The sequence below is a fragment of the Candoia aspera genome, chromosome 9 (genome assembly GCF_035149785.1).
Source record: "Candoia aspera isolate rCanAsp1 chromosome 9, rCanAsp1.hap2, whole genome shotgun sequence".
NCBI lineage: Eukaryota > Metazoa > Chordata > Lepidosauria > Squamata > Boidae > Candoia > Candoia aspera.
Window position 1 is genome coordinate 23,600,632 of NC_086161.1, and position 19,605 is coordinate 23,620,236.

The 19,605-nt window shown below is 43.3% G+C and overlaps 2 protein-coding genes across 2 annotated transcripts; one reads left to right on the forward strand and one right to left on the reverse strand.

The window, feature by feature from the left end:
* Positions 1-2,182: 2,182 nt before the first annotated feature.
* Positions 2,183-5,228, reverse strand: GKN1 (gastrokine 1). The gene is made up of 3 exons (XM_063311133.1): positions 5,134-5,228; positions 4,171-4,281; positions 2,183-3,161 (listed from the first exon to the last, which is right to left on the reverse strand). The coding sequence occupies exons 2-3, from the start codon at positions 4,273-4,275 to the stop codon at positions 2,922-2,924; spliced, it is 345 nt and encodes a 114-aa protein (XP_063167203.1). The 5' UTR covers positions 4,276-4,281; positions 5,134-5,228; the 3' UTR covers positions 2,183-2,921.
* A 5,732-nt stretch (positions 5,229-10,960) lies between these two features.
* Positions 10,961-18,796, forward strand: GKN2 (gastrokine 2). The gene is made up of 6 exons (XM_063311578.1): positions 10,961-11,044; positions 12,028-12,084; positions 13,687-13,818; positions 15,305-15,415; positions 17,252-17,405; positions 18,023-18,796. The coding sequence occupies exons 1-6, from the start codon at positions 11,033-11,035 to the stop codon at positions 18,103-18,105; spliced, it is 549 nt and encodes a 182-aa protein (XP_063167648.1). The 5' UTR covers positions 10,961-11,032; the 3' UTR covers positions 18,106-18,796.
* The last annotated feature ends 809 nt before the right edge of the window (positions 18,797-19,605 follow it).

The window sequence follows — 19,605 nt, forward strand, 5'->3', positions numbered from 1 at the left end:
CCTTGTCATGGCCTTCATCTTGACTCTTTGGACCATATCCTGTGGACACTCCATTTTACATCTAATACTCATTGTGATTATGATTAGATGTATGGGTGTGAATCCTTCTCTCCCCACCAGTGGTGCCTGTGCAGAAATGCACCACTTGCTTGCTCCAAACCTCAACTGAAGTGCCTCCAGAGGTCACAGACACATGGCTGACTCAAAGATGTTCATGCATGTTGCATGAAGATGGATCGGGTAAGCTCATGTAGCATCCTAGCGGTTAAGATGTGAGACCGGGAGCATGGATTATTGGGTGGCTTTGAGCCAGTTGCATTCTCTCAGTCCAGCCTACCTTGCAGGGCTGTTGTGGGGCTAAAATTTGGAGAGACCTTCAAGTCCGACTTCTTCAACTGGTTTTGACTTATTTGATGTGAATGTTCAGGAGAATCTGCAAGCCCCACTTTGACAATCTCAGGGGGATGGAGGCTCAGAGGAGCTGCTACTGCAGTGTTTCTCAACCCTGGCAACTTGAAGATGTATGGAGCTCAACTCCCAGAATTCCTGCTGGGGAATTCTGGGAGTTGAAGTCGACATAACTTCAAGTTGCCAAGGTTAAGAAAAACTGTGCTACTACGTTGCTGCATCTGTGCACTGGAAGACCCTTCCCTTTGAAATGCAATCAATCCCCATTTTATTTGCATTTCATAAATTGCTCACCACTGAATTATTCAGAAGAGCAAGTTGAGTTATTTACTTATTCTTATTTTAAAATTTTATTTTTGTTTTTTAGGTATTTTGTTATATGTGTAACGCGTGTATATTGTGTATACCTGTGTGGTATGTCTGATAGACATTACATATTTTCTTGTCTGTGCATTTTTCAACATTTGTTTTCATGTTATGAATATTGCACTAGAGATGTTTTACTGTCCTGGATGATTCTGTAAGTTGCCAAGAGACCTGTAACAAAGCTACAAATCTAATAAATAAATATAGGGTTAGGGCTGAGTTTCTGGGAAAGGGCAGGATGTAACTATAGTAGAAAACATGTCTGGCTGATTGTTTGCAAGCAGACAAGCTTTCAACATCCCAGTCCCCAAGGGATTTGCACTGGGGAACCAGTGGGGAGGAATTTGGCTAGGCCCTTTTTCTCCCTGCCCCTAAACTCCTCCCTCCAGCAGACTATTTGTCCCCCCAATACTGAAGAATTAAATGGTGGGTACAGAAGGTCAGAGCTGCAAAGGAGGCAGCATCTAGTTGACTTACCCTGGGCTCGGAAGCTAAGCAGAATCAAACCTAGTTCGTTTGGATAGGGGACCACTAAGAAATCCCAGACTTGAAGATTGACTGGGAAGTTTTAAAAAAATCCCGGAAAACAGGGGCAAACCCCTTCCTTAGTTTTGCCAAGAAAACCACGGGGATGATTCCATTAAATCTCCAGAGGCTGAGCTCAACTCCGGAGAGGCTCCAATTTTTAAGATAGATGATAGTTAGGAGGTGAGGCACGAACAACCAAAGCTCTTTTTCCAGCAAGGCCTATGCAGTGTGGCCTGCCCAAGGAGAAGGGCACATGCCCTGCCCTTGCCATGTCTCCCCCTTCAGCATCTCTCCTTGAGCTTCAACCCAACCTATCTCAGAGGGCTGAGAAGTTGGAGAGCATAAAATGGGTGTAACTTCTTTGTACGCTGGTGGGAACCTGGTTGGGATGTCCCTGAGACAAATAACGAATTGACACTGGCTTGCTAGTCGAATGCATGTTTTTAATTGGCCAGCAGTCTCACTTTTCTGTCCTCAAAGCAGAGAAGAAAATAACGCAGCAAAAAAACCAATTCAGAAGGAATGCGTATCACGCGCGGAGCTGTGCCGAGGGGACGATTAATCAAAAGCGACTTCCTGACAGAAGGAGAAGAAAACGAAGAGGATGTTGGCTTTCGTGCAGGTTTCTTCCAGGAAGAAAAAGCTTGGTTCTGAAAAGGAAGAAATTGGGACAAGTTGGACAGGTTTACACACCCCACTGGGCTAGCTAAAAGAGGGTCGGAGATGTTTTACTACAGGGGCTCAGTTTATTGTGGGAACTCAGCCCCATCTTAACCAGGTCGTGACATCAAGCCCAGATAGTTAGACAAAAGATGCCCTGGGAATGCAATTGGGCTTTTTAAAATCTGGGTGTGTGTCTCAAAGAGGAGGACGCCATTTGGGGCATTCTGAATCATCCCAGTGCTACATCCAAGGCTATTAAAATTAGTTTTCTTCTCTCTTTACAACTTCTACACCAGAACTTTAGTGGGTTGGTGTTAGGCCACTCACCACACAAACACCTGAGCTCAGGACGAGCACACCCTGACAACCTATTTTCTCTGCTGTATCCCCAGGGTGTGGTCAAAAAAGTCAAGATGGTGGCCGCAACAGAGCAATTGAAGTTCTGCCCGTTGTCAGCCAAGATCTGTGGCTGGAGAAAGTCAACCCACTGAGATTGTAATTATCTGTTGTAGCGAAGATCGGAAGTCATTATACTTAATACCTTTTCTTTTCCTGCACCTTTTTCCTTTTTCCTTTTTTTCCTTTTCTTGCTTTTTCTTTAGATTTGTCTTTTACTTTATGTAACATTCTCAGTAAATATAAATAATAAAAAAGAGAAAGTCAGCCCATCGTAGGCTCTATTGCACAAGTACCTTTCCTAATCATGGGCTGTAACCTTTCCCTTTCCTGAAGATGCCTGAATTTAGAACCCTGCCCTGAGCACGGGGTGGGACTTCATGGCCTCAGGGACCCCTCTGGTGGTCAAACTCTCTGCAAAAGTTCTGTATCGCTGCTCAGCATCTGCTCTGCTCCTCTTTCAGCTTCTAGGTCCCATCCAAGGTTTTTCTCCTCCTCTGCAAAAGCCTCCCTCATGGAGAGCGGCGGCCATCAGCTGACACTATTTTGGGGGTATCTACCTAGGAAATATCACATCTAGGGGACTTTTTGGTGACAGCAGGTTTTTCCTCCAAAGTGCTAAAGGGTTTATTCAAAGAGACCAAAAAGCGATACTCACTTTTAACTTCAGAAGCAAGATAGCTGGGGATCCTTTTGCAAAAAGTCTCCACCTGCTTCCCATATATGGACAGGTCTGGGATCTCCTTGTGGGAGACAGTGAGGGAGACCTCCTTTGGGGCAGGACCTCCTTTGTGATCCTTCTAAAGGAGAGGAGAACAAGAGGGCAGCGTTTAAAGATGGATGCACTGGACAGCGTGCAGGAAAGCCGTGAAGAGGGACCAGGGAGGCTGTGGTTTCATGCCACTCTTTCAGCATCAGCTCAAGCAAATCCTTCATTAGCCATCTGTGCAACAGGAAAATGCAAATTCTCCCTTATCAGTATAAACAAACCAGGGGCATCTGTGGGGGATAATGACAACAATAAAGAAGGTTTCTTTTTGGTTTCTATTGTTTCTATTCTGGTTTGGCCATCTTACTGGATTTTTTATTTAAATTGGCTGTTTTCATGGTAAGTTGCTAAGAGTCAGTTGAGTATAAGTTTGAGAATAGAATAGAATAAAATAGACTAGACTAGAATAGACTAGAATAGAATTTTTACCATAAGTAGAATAGTACTGTTATTTTTTGAGACTGTCAGCCCTCCAAAGTAGATCAAACTTGGAAACCAGAGACACCAAGCTAACACTAACACCAAGCTAACACTAGTCTGAATGCGCTTCCCCCATCTATCTTCATGAGAACTAGGGAGGGTCAAGTCTGAGATGCTTTCCCAAATTACACTTCTACCCTGGATTCAGATTTCCTTTATCTGACTGTTGTCTTGCTTGCAAGACCTGTTCCTCATGGTCATTCCTTCTTACCACTGCAGACTGCCTATGGCATCTATATTTCCTTGCTCAGGGTGTCCACATACATTGCATGACTCAGATAAGAAAAGACTGGGGCATCAATTACACAATCCGAATGACCACCTTGACCTTTTTACACCCCCTCCCCAAGGACACCTTTGTGTTTGCTTGTAACTAGAAGTGATGGGCAGAAGCTGATGTTTGCCTGGCATCAAGGCAGCTTTTTCAGTTTTAAAACTGAAGGCGTTGGGCAGGGTGCTTGGCAGGCATCCAGGGAGGGTTGTGTGTATGCCCCTTGATGCCTATAGGTACCCTTTTGCTGGGCCCAACAGATCTACCTCCCAGATCTTCATATCTTTACCTGCTTTTCCTGGATGGCTTTGGAAAGAGTGGCTGTGTCTGGCATGATCTGTTTATTAATTTTGGTGACGAAGCAGGATTTCTTGGACAATAACCGGATTGCCATGAAGCCCTGTCAAAGCAAAACAGAAGCAGGAAAATGGGAAAAACTCCAAAGAATCTGATGCTGGGGAAGAAACAGTTCCTGAGCCTTCCCCTTAGATCACAAGATCTCAGCTAGGTCCAGCTTGCATTCTTTTTATCGGAGGCGGGGAGACAATTAAGCTACAGGACCTAAAAACTGCAGCAAATTGTGCCTTGCCTTAACAAGGTGCACCATTCATGGAAGCAGTGCTGTTTATTCACCCCATTCCTGAAAGTCCCTGAAGAGGCCACCAGTGTGACTCGAAATGAAGCAAGGGAGAGGCAGTTTGGTGTCGTGGTTAGAGGCACCAGGCTGGAAACCAGCAGATGGTGAGTTCTAGTCCCACCTTAGGCATGGAAGCCACCGGGTGACTTTAGGCCAGTTCCTCTCTCAGCCCAACCCACTTCACAGGGTTGTTATTTGGAAGTTAGGAAGCAAGAGCATTAGGTATGTACCCTGCCTTGAGTTCAACAAAAAATAAAGGTGGGGATAAACAGTTAAGGCAGTAGCTTTGCCTCTTTTAGAAGCAGGGGCCCTTCTGCAGCCTACCAGCTTTGAGGGGCAGTCCTAGAAGCAAAGCTTTGCATATGCTTACAGCACCATGCTGGAAAAGGATGGGGGGCAGGGGGAGACTCATCTCCAGGTCGTCCATTGGACTGAATGGGACAGTGGGAAGCCAAGGAGGTTGCAGATACTGGAGAAGGTTGGGCAGTGGGGAAAGACCTCAACTAGCCCTCGTGACTTCAGAGCATGTAAGAACTTCACACCAGCCAGGACAAATTCTCTTTTGGAGACGAGCTGAAGTCAAAGCATAAAAGCAGTTACAAAAGAGATTCTTACAGTACGGTAATCCAAGACGGTGCTCCAAGAATTCCAGCCATTGTGATTGTCTATGTTCACCACCTGCCTTTTATGGTCAATGCTCACAGTCTGATCTGAATTTCCTCCAACATTTCCCTGGTTGTTTTCAATGATGTTCTTGGGTAGGAAAGACAAGGAACAATTGTTGAAAAATCTGTTCTTGTATTCATGCAAAATAAAATATAAGATAGGATGGACTCCGGTTGATGGCAGGGAGAGATATGGCTAAACATTTTTTTTTTCAGACTTCGGAAGAATATTGCTTGCACCTCCAGAACTGTGGTTTATCTTTTCTCTCATTCACAGTTGGGCAAATTAATCAGCCAGCCTAAGGCTTAAGAATAGAAGCCCACAGATTGTTGAAAAGTATGCCTTTGATAAGGAAGTGTTATTTTTATTTCTTTTAAACATTTTTCTCCTGCTTTTCAGCTTAGAAACATTCAAAGGGGCTTTGCCAAGTGTGGAAACAGTGGGAAAAACCATTGACATTGCCCCTTCAGCCAGATATTTGAATGTGTAATTGCAGCAATTGGATGGACACTCCGGATGACTTGATCTTTGAATTCAGTCACAGATGGTTTACAATTTCATTTTTTTAAAAAACAGAAGTAAAACAAATTACTTTCATTAGAACGAAAGCACAATTGTTTGCAATAATACTGTACAATGGTACTTACATTGCTGGTCACAACTGGGGGGAGGAAGACTCCTAGAAATGCTACACTTAGAATCTGGAATGGATTCAAAAACAGATCGGCAATCAGATAGCTAGACGGATGACAGATAGATATAGATCATTTTGAAATGGAGGCAGCAAATTTCAAATTTCAAAAATCATCGTTGCTCAACACTTTGCACCCTGATCAAATTGTCCTCTGAAATAGCTGTGCCTCATCCCTTCACAAATACAAAACGTTGGACTGGAGTTCAGGAACATACATAGGTATGCCTGCTTTGTTATCTAAGCAAGGTTATGTTTGTGGATCAATTAGCTATGCTTTCTTGCAGTCAGATTCACTAGCTCACAACCTCACTCTCCAAGGACAACTCACGTGTCATTTTCAGGAGACGTGCTCTGGGCCTCCTGAGATTTAGCATGAGAATGTCATGCTCAAACATGTGCAGGTGACAGTAACAAGCAAGGAAGAGGCAAGCCTTGCGGGCCGATTACAGCCTTGAATCCACCGGGCAAACGATCATTTTCAGCTCATGTGTCCTGATTCCCACCAGGAGATACCTGGAAATGTCCCTTCCTCTGCGAAAAGATTAATCATTTCTCCTCATGAATTAATAGTCCTCTTACAACCAGCATTTCCCCCCTTGTTCCTCCACCTGTAAACTGGGTATAGCTGCAATGTCCCAGTACAGACTATGAGAGAGGGACTTTGCCATTACCATAGAAGATTTCAAGATAAAGCTGCATCTTCAGCGACCTAGTTAAGGAGAAGTCACCAGGGCTTCAAGCAGAAAATTAAAGATGTCTATACTTACAACCAGCTTCATTTTGGCACTAGCAGAACTGCAAGACTAGCCAAGCTGAGCCCTTCCACTTTATATACCAGTATTTCGAAAGACTGAGATATGGCCCGGTATCTCCTTGCAACGGTTCGCCCTTTTGCTGGCATGGAATACCCTTGCCAAGGAAACAGAGTGCCACCTTACAGATTAGTCAAACCAGATAAAGATATCTTCAATACACATGGGCAGGGTCTGTCACTTTAAAAATGTTTAATTAGGTCCAAGTACAGTCCCAGAAAATAAACACATTTTTCAAAATACGGGTGGACATAAAAAATGGATGTATCCCCCATGGTGTCTGAGGATAGGACCAGAACTGTTAAGAAAGAGATCCAAACTTCAAATAATCAGGAATTTTGTGTCCATGGGAGCTATTCCACAATGGAGCAGCTGCCTCCTGGAGTTAGGCTGGCTCCATCACCACAGGTTTTCAAGGAAAATTTGGATAGCCATTTGCCTGGGATGGTTGGAGGATTCCTATCCAGGGCAGGGGGTTGGACTAGATGACCTCCAAGAGACCTTCCAGTCCTTTGATTCTAAAATCAGTCACTATACCTTACTTGTAAGTCCATTCAAAATGTAGCCGGAACTCTCTTTTTTGGAAAAAGAAAAGCAATTTTAAAGAAGATGTGTTTAGTATGAACAGGTAAGTAAGTCAGGGGGTATTCTGAATGGTCCTTTAAAGCTAGGGTTGGCAACTTGTAGCCAGTTAGCCAGATGCTGCCCAAAATATGCTAGATCCACTGCTGCTTAGCCTTTGCTGTTGGTTTGGACAGAAGTTATTCTTTCCCATTCCAATAGTATGCGCTTAATAGTGAGGGGCAAATTGTCAGGGTTACACATTATGCTACCTCATGATTTGTTTTAATCATGGTTTGTTGGTGATGCTATAATTGGTCTGGTTCACATAGCACACTAAGTCAGAAATCATGGTTTACAAACTATACGGAACGGATTCACTCCATAAGCTAATCCTAATAATATGTTCACCTAATTGGAAGGTGAACAATCTGGTTCAGTGGCTCATGTTTGGCCACTTCCAGTCTTTGTTTAGTTCAAAACCTGTGCTCTGTTAAAAAGGAAGTATCAAAAAAGTATAAAATGGTGTTCACACATTGCGTGAAGCCATTGCTTTCTTAACCATGGTTTATTGTTTAACCTACCATTGGCCAGGTTTGCACCCTATGCTAAGCCATAAACTATGATTTACAATGTCTGTGTTCAGACCACAAGCTAAGCCAAACCAAACAAGGACTTCTTGACCCGCCGGATTGTACTTGTATAAACCCAGCTAAAGGGTGGTCATTTGTATGGATATGCTATTGATTTAAGATTCAGACAGTCGCAGTTCTCAAGTGACATCAATAACCAGGCTTGAACTGTAACCTGAAACTATCACAGTTCTCTTGTGCTCTCCTGGACCTGAAAATTAACCTATGATTGGACTGACAGAGGCTCAAACTCTGTTTGTCGATGTGGTGCCAGTCAGGGGTGTCCACATAGTGTGGTCAAAAAAGTCAAGGTGGTGGTCATAATGCAGCCATGGAAGCTCCACCTGTTTTTTATGTGCATCATAGGCAGAGCTTTGATTGCACCACCCTGACTTTGTGGACCATAGCCTCTGGCAGGGCCTTCCTGAAAAAAACGAAGGCCTTCAGGCCGAGCTTTTCAAAGGATGTACCCCTCTGGAATTTTGGGAGGGTAAACCCCATGGCACATTGCAAAGATGAAGCTGCTTAAGTTTCTGATGGAAGAACCTACCTATAACTCACTGTAAACAACTCGAGTACAGCAGATGTAAAAGCCAAGTATTTCCTTTGAAACCCTAAATGTGGACCTGCTTGTCTGTTGCCTTCTTTGGCTTTGTCTCCTTGCGAAAATCACGCATGGTTTGGAGACCTCTGGCTGGTAAGCAGGGATCATCCAAGGAGGCCTATTGGAAGGAGATTTAGGTCACATGACACATACCTAACCACAACACATCATAAGAGATGGTGATGGCCACAAACTTGGAAGTCTTTCATGGGGATTCTTAAATGCACAGAGGACAGGTCTTTCAAAAGCTTTCTGTCTTGAAGATTCAACCTAATTCCAGATTTGGGGCAGCAGAACTCCAAATGCCACTTGTAGGGGAGCGGTGGCAGGAGACGAGAGCATCTCCCATCTTCTGCTTTCTGGTTGACTACTCTGAGAAACAAAAAACTGGCCTAATCCAGAAGAGCTATTCTAATCTCTGGGAACTGCCCTCAGCTTTCTTCATTTCTATTGAAATGTTTTGTGTTCTCTCCTGAGAGCTCCTGCAGTGGAGGGTCATATGTGGGGGTTTGGCCAGGAAGACTCAGGAACCCCCCTCCACATGGCCACAGCTGGGTGAGTTTAGACCAATCACTTTCTCCCAACCCAATCTATTTTACAGAGTTGTTATTTAGGGGAGAAAATGAGGCAAAAACCCAGGAATGCTGCCTTGGGTTCCCAGACAAAAGGTGAGATACAATTGCAATGAATAATAGATTAAAGAGTAAATCAAATCATAAGGAATCTGGCCATTATATTTCTCAATGTTAGGAAGAGAAGTTCTTTCTCCATTACTTTCCTATAGACTCTGAGGAATGGAAGATGGGAAGACCCTCTCTGGTGCTTGGCATAAATACAGAAGATGATGTTCTGCTCAGCTTGATAGCAATTTGAGGGAAAAATCTATATTGTTATTGGACCTAATAGGATTCTCTCTGAATGAGTTCAGAGTTAGGGCAGAATAAGAGACTTGTTCCAATCCACTAGCCAGGAGTGTCCATCATTTGGGGAGCCAAGTGAAAGAGGCTTCATTGTCTTGAGTCAGAGACACCAGTGCAAAAGGGGGTAGGGGCACCTAAAAAGTCTTTAAACATTAATTAAATATTACGGATTTTGCTTTTAACTATTTGTTACATTTTAACACAGAGAGAGACCTGTAGTGATCCCATCTTTTCACATCTCCTGGGTTTCAAATAAATGAAGCCTTAGAATTGACTATGAAGATCTCAAGGTGGTAGAGAGTTTCTGCCTTTTAGGATCAACTATCAACAGTAAAGGAACAAGCAGTCAAGAATATGCCGCAGACAAGCACTTGGTAGAGTAACCACAAAGGCCCTGGAAAAGATTTTCAGATGCTGGGATGTGTCTGTACCTACAAACAATGGTATTCCCTATGATGCCCTATGGAAGCAAAAGTTGGACTTTGAAGGAGGAGGATAGGAAGAGTGTTGATGCTTTGGAACTCTGTTGTTGGAGAACACTCCTTGGACAGCCAAGAAAACAAACCACATGAATCATCAAACAAATCAACCCAGAGTTCTCACTCGAGGGACAAAAGACCAGGCTCACATTCCTGCTTTGGACCCATTATGGGAAGACCCAGCTCTCTGGAGAAGGTGGAAGGAAATACATGAAGAGGAGGACCAGCAGCAAGGGGGAAGGACTCAGTTACAGTGGCAATGGGGGCACCGTGGGAAGAACTGAAGGATAAGGTTGAGGACAGATCATCATGGAGAAAATCTATCTATGTGGTCGAAATAACTTGATGAACATGATCAATCAATCATGTGAGCAGAACTATCCCAGGCTATTATCTCACGACATACCTTCCCATAGGTTTAACAAGGTCATATAAAAACCTAATGGTGCCATTCACACAACCTTGGTTAGTATTAACTCTGGTTAGCTTTTGTGTGGTTAGGGTTTCGTGACAGCCCAACCCATGCCTTCAATGTTTTATGTAAATGATTGGAACTATACCCAATTAAATGTGTTATGCAAAAGCAACTATAGACAGACTTGCACACTTACAAGTTTCACATGCAGAGAAGAAGGTGGAATGAGGTTGAGCGAGGCAGTGGGAGTGCTGTGGGGGGGTTGTTATCAATGAGTAGCAGAACCTGGGGGTTCTTTGGGGCCTCACCTGTCCATCCTTGCCCCCCTTTAGTTATAACCCAAAAATCCTTACATTTCTTTTTTTTTTCACTTACTGTTGACCCCAGTTGTGCTGCTAAGCAAAATTTAAGCCAGAAAGACAGGCTGACCACTCTTCTGACATTAAAAATACATCCAAGCAATCTGGGAAAGGTTAATTGATGTTTGCAAAATGACCAATATGGAATTTTGCACAGATGACTAATGGGCTCAGAAATACCAGGGCCTGTTTATCTGCCCAGCCCAAAATTCAGATAAAGCCATTTACCAGGGCGAGACCCACAGATATGAACCACCAAGTACCCAGGGCAGATTTCTGTGCAATGTTCTCCACACCTACAGGCCAGATATAAATGTTCAATGTTTCTGGAATTTTATTTCACTTGCATCTCAGCCTCTTTCTGGAAGAAAAATGAACAGGCTTGTGAGTATATTTGACACATTCTTCTTAAGAAAAGCTGGAAAATATTTAGAGACAGTTGTGGATTGTCTAGGTAAGGATGAGAACTCTTAAGGAAGTGAAGCAGATGTTCTCCCTGGGTTGGTCAGCTTGGGAAGAGGAATAAAAACATGTTTTGCCAGAATATCCCCCGCAGTGCATTGAGAGAGCTTAGCCTTAGCACAAGACCAGTTTCAAATGTGTTCAGAAACAGGAGGAGTTTCAATGGGGAACAGTGAGATCATGTTCAAATAGCCTTCAGAGGTTCCAAAGTTAGCAGTGGCCCCAAACTTTTTGATTTCTGAAACTTCAAATGACTACCAGTCTCTTATGAACTGGTCTGGTGTACAAGCTAATCTGATGCATCTTTTGCTGAAGCCCCATTATTGTACTTCATGTTGACACATGTACTGGAAAGGATTTGGCCACAGATACACCATTTTGAGTGTGCGATAGGACATGTGAATCAGAGTTTTGAATTAGAGCTCAGGATGGCTTACCTGCTCGCACGCAGAACGTTCTACTTTCACCCCTTGCTATCTCCAACTGGGTCCTGTGTGGAAAGCCACACAGCCAGGAGACTTCGGCAATATGGACCAGAATAAGGAGAAGTGTGCACCATATGTGCTGGAAGCAAACTTTGGATAAGCATGGTCTCCAAAAGTTAGCTGGGTTCTGTAGAAGAATGCAAATTGGGCTAGCCTGAAGTTAGATTCTTCAGATGTTCCTGCATGGACATGGACTTCCTTCAGGATGGACCTTCATCATTCAGATGGGGCTGCTCTCCTTCTGACCACTACCCTTGATGGGACTCCAAACATCCATGTCCAGTTTGGGAGAATTAGCTCTGGCTGCAAAGTTTTCTGCAGCTTTATGGGACTTTACAATTTTCCCCACCCCAAATTCACTGCCATCAACCAGAGATTTAACCTTGATTTTTTCCTTCTTTTTGTTTCTTTCTTTTCCAGGCTGCAATATTAATTGTGTTGGGATTCTCCTGGAATGCAGCCTTTGCTTCCTTCCAGGTAATTATCTCTGCTCTACTTTGACCAAAAAATTCAAAGGTGGAACCAGTAGCATTTTTTTTCCTCTTGTGAATCATGGAAATATTCAGTGGACCCCCAACTATGAAGCTTTAAGACAGGGATGGGCATGCCATCTAGACCTATTTTTTTTAGAGCAGAACTCCTAGATTGAGCTCTGAAAATTGATGGCAAATCCCTTATTTTCAGTAGCATTCTTTTCATTAAAAAAGCATTCTTTTCATAAAAAGCTTAGCTGGTATTTGTCCTTGATTCTATTCCCATCCTGCAAGAGGATAAGTTGTTATAGCTTTAATGCAGTGACTTATTTGTTTTTTAAAATTCTTGTAGAATGGACTGATAATTTCTCTTCACAACCCCCTGCAGCCCTTGAAGACCTCCAGCCCCAAATGCTTCCGATTCTTAATAGATACATGGGACTAGGCTGAAAGAAAGGAAAAAATCCTGCAATCTAATCTCATTTGTAGTAGAAGCATTCCTGGTTGCTGAGATGTCCGGTATGAAAATAGATTGCTCAACCTTTGAAATGCAGAGGTTCATTTCAAGCCCAATTCTTGGTGCTGGTTTTCATCCTTCAGTCTGAAACAGTTCTGAGGGATTGTCTTCCCTGGCATGACTTCCCTCAAAGGGAAGCTCGGTTGATGTCCTCCAGAATCAAGGCTTTCACAACAATGGCACTAAACTCTTAGGAGACTTTTTCCAGATTGGTCCAGCTGAGGCCAACTTAGACAGCAAGTTAAAACCTGGTTCTTTGAAAAAACTTAGCCGATACTTGTCCTTGATTCTATTCCCATCCTGCAAGAGGATAAGTTTCCAACTTCTATTGATACCTTCCATTCTTGCTAGAGTTCATGAATTCGACCGCTTGTTGCAATATACTTTGGCTAATGGTTTCACAGTTTTGATTTGTGGAAACTGAGGTATTACTTTGTAATAAATCACACAGATTATTTTTAAAGCTAAAGCAAATTCACACATTCCTGAAAACACACACATAAACTGTATAGCCACAGAACCTTTGCATTGCGGAATTTAAATAGCAGCTCTACTTTGGTTCAGTTGCTGTTGATTTGGGATAACAATCTACAGGGGTCGCAGGGAGGTGGACATGAATTAATAATGAACTCACTTTTTTGAGTCGTGCATTGTGTATAATAATACACAATGCCCTTAATGAAGATCACCATTCCTTGTTGATTCTACGTCTCTCAGAACCGTTTTCACGTCGAGCAGCATAGAAATACCAGGAATAAATAAACTGAATGCATCAATCATTCTGTTCCATGGAAGATCAGGCATTCTTATTATTAGCAAAAAAATCTGCAAAGGTTTAAAAGAAGTCATGATAGCTGTAAGGAAACTTGGGGAATAAATAAGATTATTTCCCATCATATAAGGCAAGTAGCTACATATTTTACCTGTTAATACTTTAGGGTTATACAGTATATGTTTGGTTGTTTGCTATTTTGGCCAATGGCCCTCAATCAATCAGCCCCATCCTATTTAAACCAAGAAGCACATGTCTCTTGGATTCTGCATTTCACTTTGGACGAAAAGTAAACATCTGCCTTCTCTCGTGCTCAGGTTTACAGCATCACGAGCACAAGTGGTGATTACGTCCAGCAGACAGTGACCATAGACAATGAGAAGAAGGTAGTCATCATTCATATCCACGAGGGAATCTGCTCTTCTGAAACAATCTTTGACTATAAGCATGTAAGTGTGAATCCAGTCCTTTCAGCACTCACCCTCTCAGTGCAAGGAGGATTTGGCCATGCGGAGCTAGAGAGCCTCAGCCATTCTCTGTTAGAAAAGGTGCAGCACCTTTTCTAACAAAAGACATCATTTTCACTCATCACTACATCAACCTGCCCCAGTCTTCAGCCCTCCAGAAGTCTTGGAGCTGCAAATCACAGAGTGCCTAGCGGGAACAGGTAATGGAAATGGAGGACGAGAATTCTGGGATATGCAGGCACAACCCATGGGGAGGGACCCAAGCTGTAAAACTGATAGCCAGAATTTTAGTGTAAACACCTTTTCCTCCACCGTATTTATTTGATTGGTTTGTTTATCGATGCATCTATTTAAAATAAAATGGTTTAGAACAAAGGCAGGGAACAAATATTGGAAGAGGGTGGAAACCATCTGAGCTTTTTTCAAGACTATCCCATGTTACAGTGGAGGCCTGTTACCACTGTAAGTTGCAAAATAAGGGTAGTTTGACACTGAGCATACAGCTTAGCCTTCGAGGAGCATTCTCTAGCATGGCACCCTCCGGTTCTGTTGGACTTCCAAAAGACCTCCTTAGGATGGCTTCCAGCCAATCGGAGACTATGGGAATTGAAACCAAGATACCAATAGAAGAGAATATCTGTAGCTCAGGGTTGAACCGTGTACAATTGAACGATCAGCTGAACAATCAAGCAATACCCTAATTGAAGGAACTACCAACTCGGACAAACAACCAAGCAGCAAACAACAGCCCAATGAAGGAACTCCCAAGAAGAGAACAACACCCCCGCCAACACAAGCAGGGCAAGCCACGGTATATAAACTGAGAGCAAGGCCCACTCCCTTCTAGCACTGAAGATGTTGCCTAGTTGGGCAACGAAACGTCTGCAAGCAAGCAACCAAGCTCCGAAACCAAGACAGCTTGCAAAGCATTGAAATCAGAGGCATCAGCAGGAGTTCAAAGAAGTCAAGATGGCAGTTGAGGCCACCTTCTTGACTTTTTTGACCCAGCTGGTCTGAAATGACCCATCATATCTACCAGGTTTTGACCATAGACCAGGCATCACAAGAGGCCCAGTTACTCCTTTTGTGTAACAAAGCAGAACTTTCTGAGATTGTGAAAAACACAACAGAAAGTTAGCAATTGCTAACTGGAATGATGGACACTAAAACTGCAGCTTCCAGATGAATCTGATTGCTTGGCAGATGCTCTCTGTAGTCATTTTCAATGTATAAGAGTGAGGGGATAGGCTTTCAAGTAAAATACTAACTTATGAAGATAAGTAGGATATTGAAAAGAATATAGATGTTTCTTATACAATCGTTGAGGCTTAAATTGTCCTCACAAAGCTTTGGTGGGGTTGGGGGGGCTTCATAAGCAGTCCTTCCATGTCCCTTTTGCACATTTAAATTCCAATATCCCGTAATTATTGACAGAACTTATGTTATTCATCTCCTTCTGGGATAACAGGGATACATTGCCATGCGGATCTTCTCCCTGCGAGCTTGCTTTGTCATGAAGATGGAAATAGGCTACTTTCCAGAATTTGAAGAAATCGGACGGCTGGCTTATGAGAGACAGGTAAGCGTTGGGTTCGTTACTAGAAGCAATTCTGGGGAGGCGGAAGAGAGAGTGGGCAGAAACCGTCAAGAAGCAGAAAACGGGGCAGTTGGCGGCTGCTCTTGCACCTCGGCCCCGGCTCCTCTGATCTGGTTCTCTGATCAGTGCAGCTGATACGGTTTCATTTCACTCCTCCGGCAACTGGGCCTGCGGTTACAGGAGGAGCCCAAGCGCCACGGTTAGGAGGGAGAGCATCATCCGTGCCGTCCCCGGGAGTCGGCCTCACTGAGGAGACCCGGCTGTCTATCCGTTCCTCCCCTGGGAACGTTCTTGGCTCTCTCGTTCTTTGGGCTCGCACAAGGGCCTTCGCAGCGGCCCAGGTTCTCCCCTGCTGCGTCTTGCGGTGAGGGATTGCGGGAGGCTGGAAGAGGAACGCAAAGGAGAGGAGGCCTGAGCACCCAAGAGACAGAGGGGCATCTGTCGGCACCTTGTCTCATAAGGGGCAACTCGGCGCAGCTGCAGGGAACAAGGGGAGAAGCATTCCCCATCATTGAAAGAGACACTGCTGTAATAACCTCAATATCTAGGAAGCTGGAAATTCCTCTTACCATTTCCAAGATTTGGGAAGCATTTACTCCAAGTCCTGCACTACAGAGAGGTTACTGAAGTCTCTGTGGTTCTTGCTTCCTTGGTCTTGCCCAGCTGCAGGGGGGCTTGAAAACTGCAAACATTTTGATTGGGCATTCCCAACGTCCCTCTCCCCAGATATTATGGATCTGGTGCTTTGCCTCCAGATACACTGGAGAGGGAGGGAGGGAGGGGACACACACACATCTCAAAGCAAATGATAGGCATTCAGTGATTTATAGAGCTGAGGCCAAAGTTGGCCGGGGGATACTGTGCCCCTCTCCCCACAATATATTGGACCCAGACCTTCATATGCCATGGCATAAATCTGGATTATGCGTCCATCAAGTACAGCCCTGTTTCAGGGAAAATAAAACTAATCTCAATCAGTGTGTGTGGGATCGAACAAGACTCCCAATGGATCCATTACTGGAATCTTGAGAGAATGATTGTTGAGAGTATATGGAGGGGAATCTATGACCCTACTAACTCCCTAAGGACTTTCCTATTTGGATAAAGAAAAAAAATGGATCCTTTCTATAAAATTCACTGGTTCTTCACTGATGATCTGAACTGTGGTTTTCAATGGAGAATAAAAATGGCATATCTTTCAAAAATTGGTGATCCATGCTACTTTCTTATCCTTTGATGCCAAGAATGGTCTTTCTGAACTTTTCTTAGAAAATCAGCATGTTCACATCTGAATGAAGAATTCTCTGATGGATAACATCCAGTTCTGCTAATTGACTAATTTTGAATCTGCGAAGAAGAACCTGAGTACTACCACATCAATATTTCCTTCCCTTCTTCAGATTTTCTTCCTAAAATTCAACAGGGAGACCTGAAGGTCTAGCACATTTATATAGCAGAAGCCAACCTTCTCCAGCATGACACTTTCCAGATGTGTTGAGACCACAATATCCCAGAATTCACAGAAGAACTGTGCTGGGGAGTTTGAAAAACTGCCACCCCCAGATATGGGACAGGAGCTAGACTTGGAAATCCTAGCTCCTAATTTTTCCTGCAACAGCCTAATGCAATGTTTCTCAACCTTGGCAACTTTAAGATGCCTGGCCTTCAACTCCCAGAATTCTCCAGCCAGCAACAGAATTGGCTGGAGGATTCTGGGAGTTGAATTCCAGACATCTTAAAGTTGCTAAGGTTGAGAAACACTGGCCTAATGTGTCAACTGCCCTTTGAACATTGTTTTTAACCAACTTCTCATTTCAGATGATGAGACAGATGATGTCAGGAAGGCACATATGGGTGCAGTACGAACCTGCAAATTCTTTCTTAGGAGAAATCAAAGAATGGTTTACTTTTGGTAGTGCCATTGAACATCTCTGCAAGCATGTACCCGTTTATGAAGTGAAAAGATATGAGCGTGAGTATTCAAGAAGGAACCCAGCATGGCTTCCTTTGTAACTGAACAAGTTCACGGACTTCCTATGTGGAAGGCAAATTAAATTCAACTATATTCTGCAACATAAAGGCATCTGGTATCGTTACTGGAAATAAAACTATGTAACCACCAGAATCAATTTTAAAAACCATTAGAGCACAATGTTTATTATTTTAGTCTGCCTAAGACTTTAATACCATGCTCATTTTTCTGGGAGTAAGACCTTTTGAATTAAATGTAGAATTGTATGTCAATTTAGAATCCATGTAGAATTGTCCTATCATTATCTCTGTCTTATTCTTAAGGAAGCATTCTGTTTTAATTTGGACAGAGGCTATTCAGATCAGCAAAATATGTCAGTGACCCTAACGAACTCTATGATCCTAGATGGTAGGGAGACACTGGATGGTCCTCCAAAAAGATTAAAAGGATGCTTCCTATAGAGCAGAGGTGTTCCCACCTCCGAAGGTTGCTGAACTACGGCTCCCATTCCTGGATCAAATATTAATGCATAGGAAGAGGCCACGTGATGAGGATGTTCTGTTTTCCGTCTTTCTTCATTCCTCCCTGACTAATTCACTTTCTTGTTTCCCATCTAGATGGATTTAATGCCAGAGGTTGTGTCAAGGCTGGCATCTTAGACATTTTGGATATTAGCATTTGTGGAAGAATCCACCTGTAGCCCTTTGGAGTCTCCGAAGATGCCCTGCGACAGGTCCATTCCAATGAACAAGCTTCTCCCACCTCTGCATGTGTTCTTGGTGGTTCAAGCATCTTAGGCTTCTTGTGCTTCCCTTAAATTTTGCCTTGCAACCCCACCTCAGAGCTGCTAATAAAGAGCAATTTCCCAATGCCCTTGGTTTCTTATTCTGAAAAGATCCTTCCTTTGGATACAAAAGACAAGGATATCTTTATAGGTTTCCAAAGCACACAAAGCCTTGGCTGGCCTGACCACAGGCTATTGACTAAACCCTAACTAACAAAGTTCTCACAATGTGCTAAGCCACAAATGATGGTCTACAAATTACAAACCGTAACGGATAGGTTCACACCACACCAAGCCACAAATAAGCAAACTGTATTATGGATTAAGGCCAGACAGTTTTCCAGGAGAGTAGCTGGAAGTGCCAGAAACAGCTTTTAATCTAGGTCCCCTTCTAGATGAGAAAAAGACCTTCAGGGTGTCTTGTGAAGTGTGGCTAATTACAAAAATTCAACCTAAGGCAGTCTCAGCCCAGGAAAAAGGTCTGGCCCTCAGAATTAAACAGCCTATTTTTCAGGGCCCTCGATTAGCTCATACACAGGCAATACCTGTTAGCCATCAGCCATCAAAAGCCATTCCTATCCATCTGATCAAACATCTTACAGTGGTCAACGAAGGGTCATCTTATTCATGTGAGATAACGTTGTGTTGACAGCCACAAGAGCAAAATGCAGATCGGGGATGTAAGGTGGAGAGAATGAAAAAGCAGCAGGGTGTGTGTGAGCCCCACCCTAAGGGTGGGAGGAGAGATAGGAGAAGATAATGAAGAAAAATTGAATGCTTTTTTTTTAAAGAACAGCTTGTCCTTCTCCAATATATTTTGCAGTAGTTTCACATGGTGTTTTCTTTTTTAAAAATGGCGAAGTAAGATTTGGGAGGGAGAAATTATAAAATATGCAACCGTGTTTCTTTCCATTTTAGGTTACATAGATGGTCAGAATGGCTATCCATGCGAAAATTATAATTTCTGGTCCTAATAATAATAATAATAATAATAATAATAATAATAGATGATGATGATGATGAGCACTAAGGAATCTGTTTCTAGTCCCAGTAACCTTCTGTTCATTTCTGGGACATGGCACTGCAAGATTACAATCCCGTAATCTTAGCTCATATTTGCCATGACTTTGGGGCTGCTGTTCAGGGGTACAGTGGGCCACATTCACAGCTGAAAGCAAAGCTCATGCACCCCATCCAAGACATGAGGGACCCTTAAGACTGCAGCCCAGCTTGGGGACTGCTGAGTTGGTCCTCTCTCCAGGTGGCAGGGCAAAGCACACCACCAGCTTGCGGCAAGATGGACACCACACAATTCTGTGCAGTTTGGTCACTCTACCCAACAGTTTCACACCAAGAAAGGTTGGGTGATACATCTATCTATTCTCCATTGGTCTCCCTTAAGGCTATTAGCACACT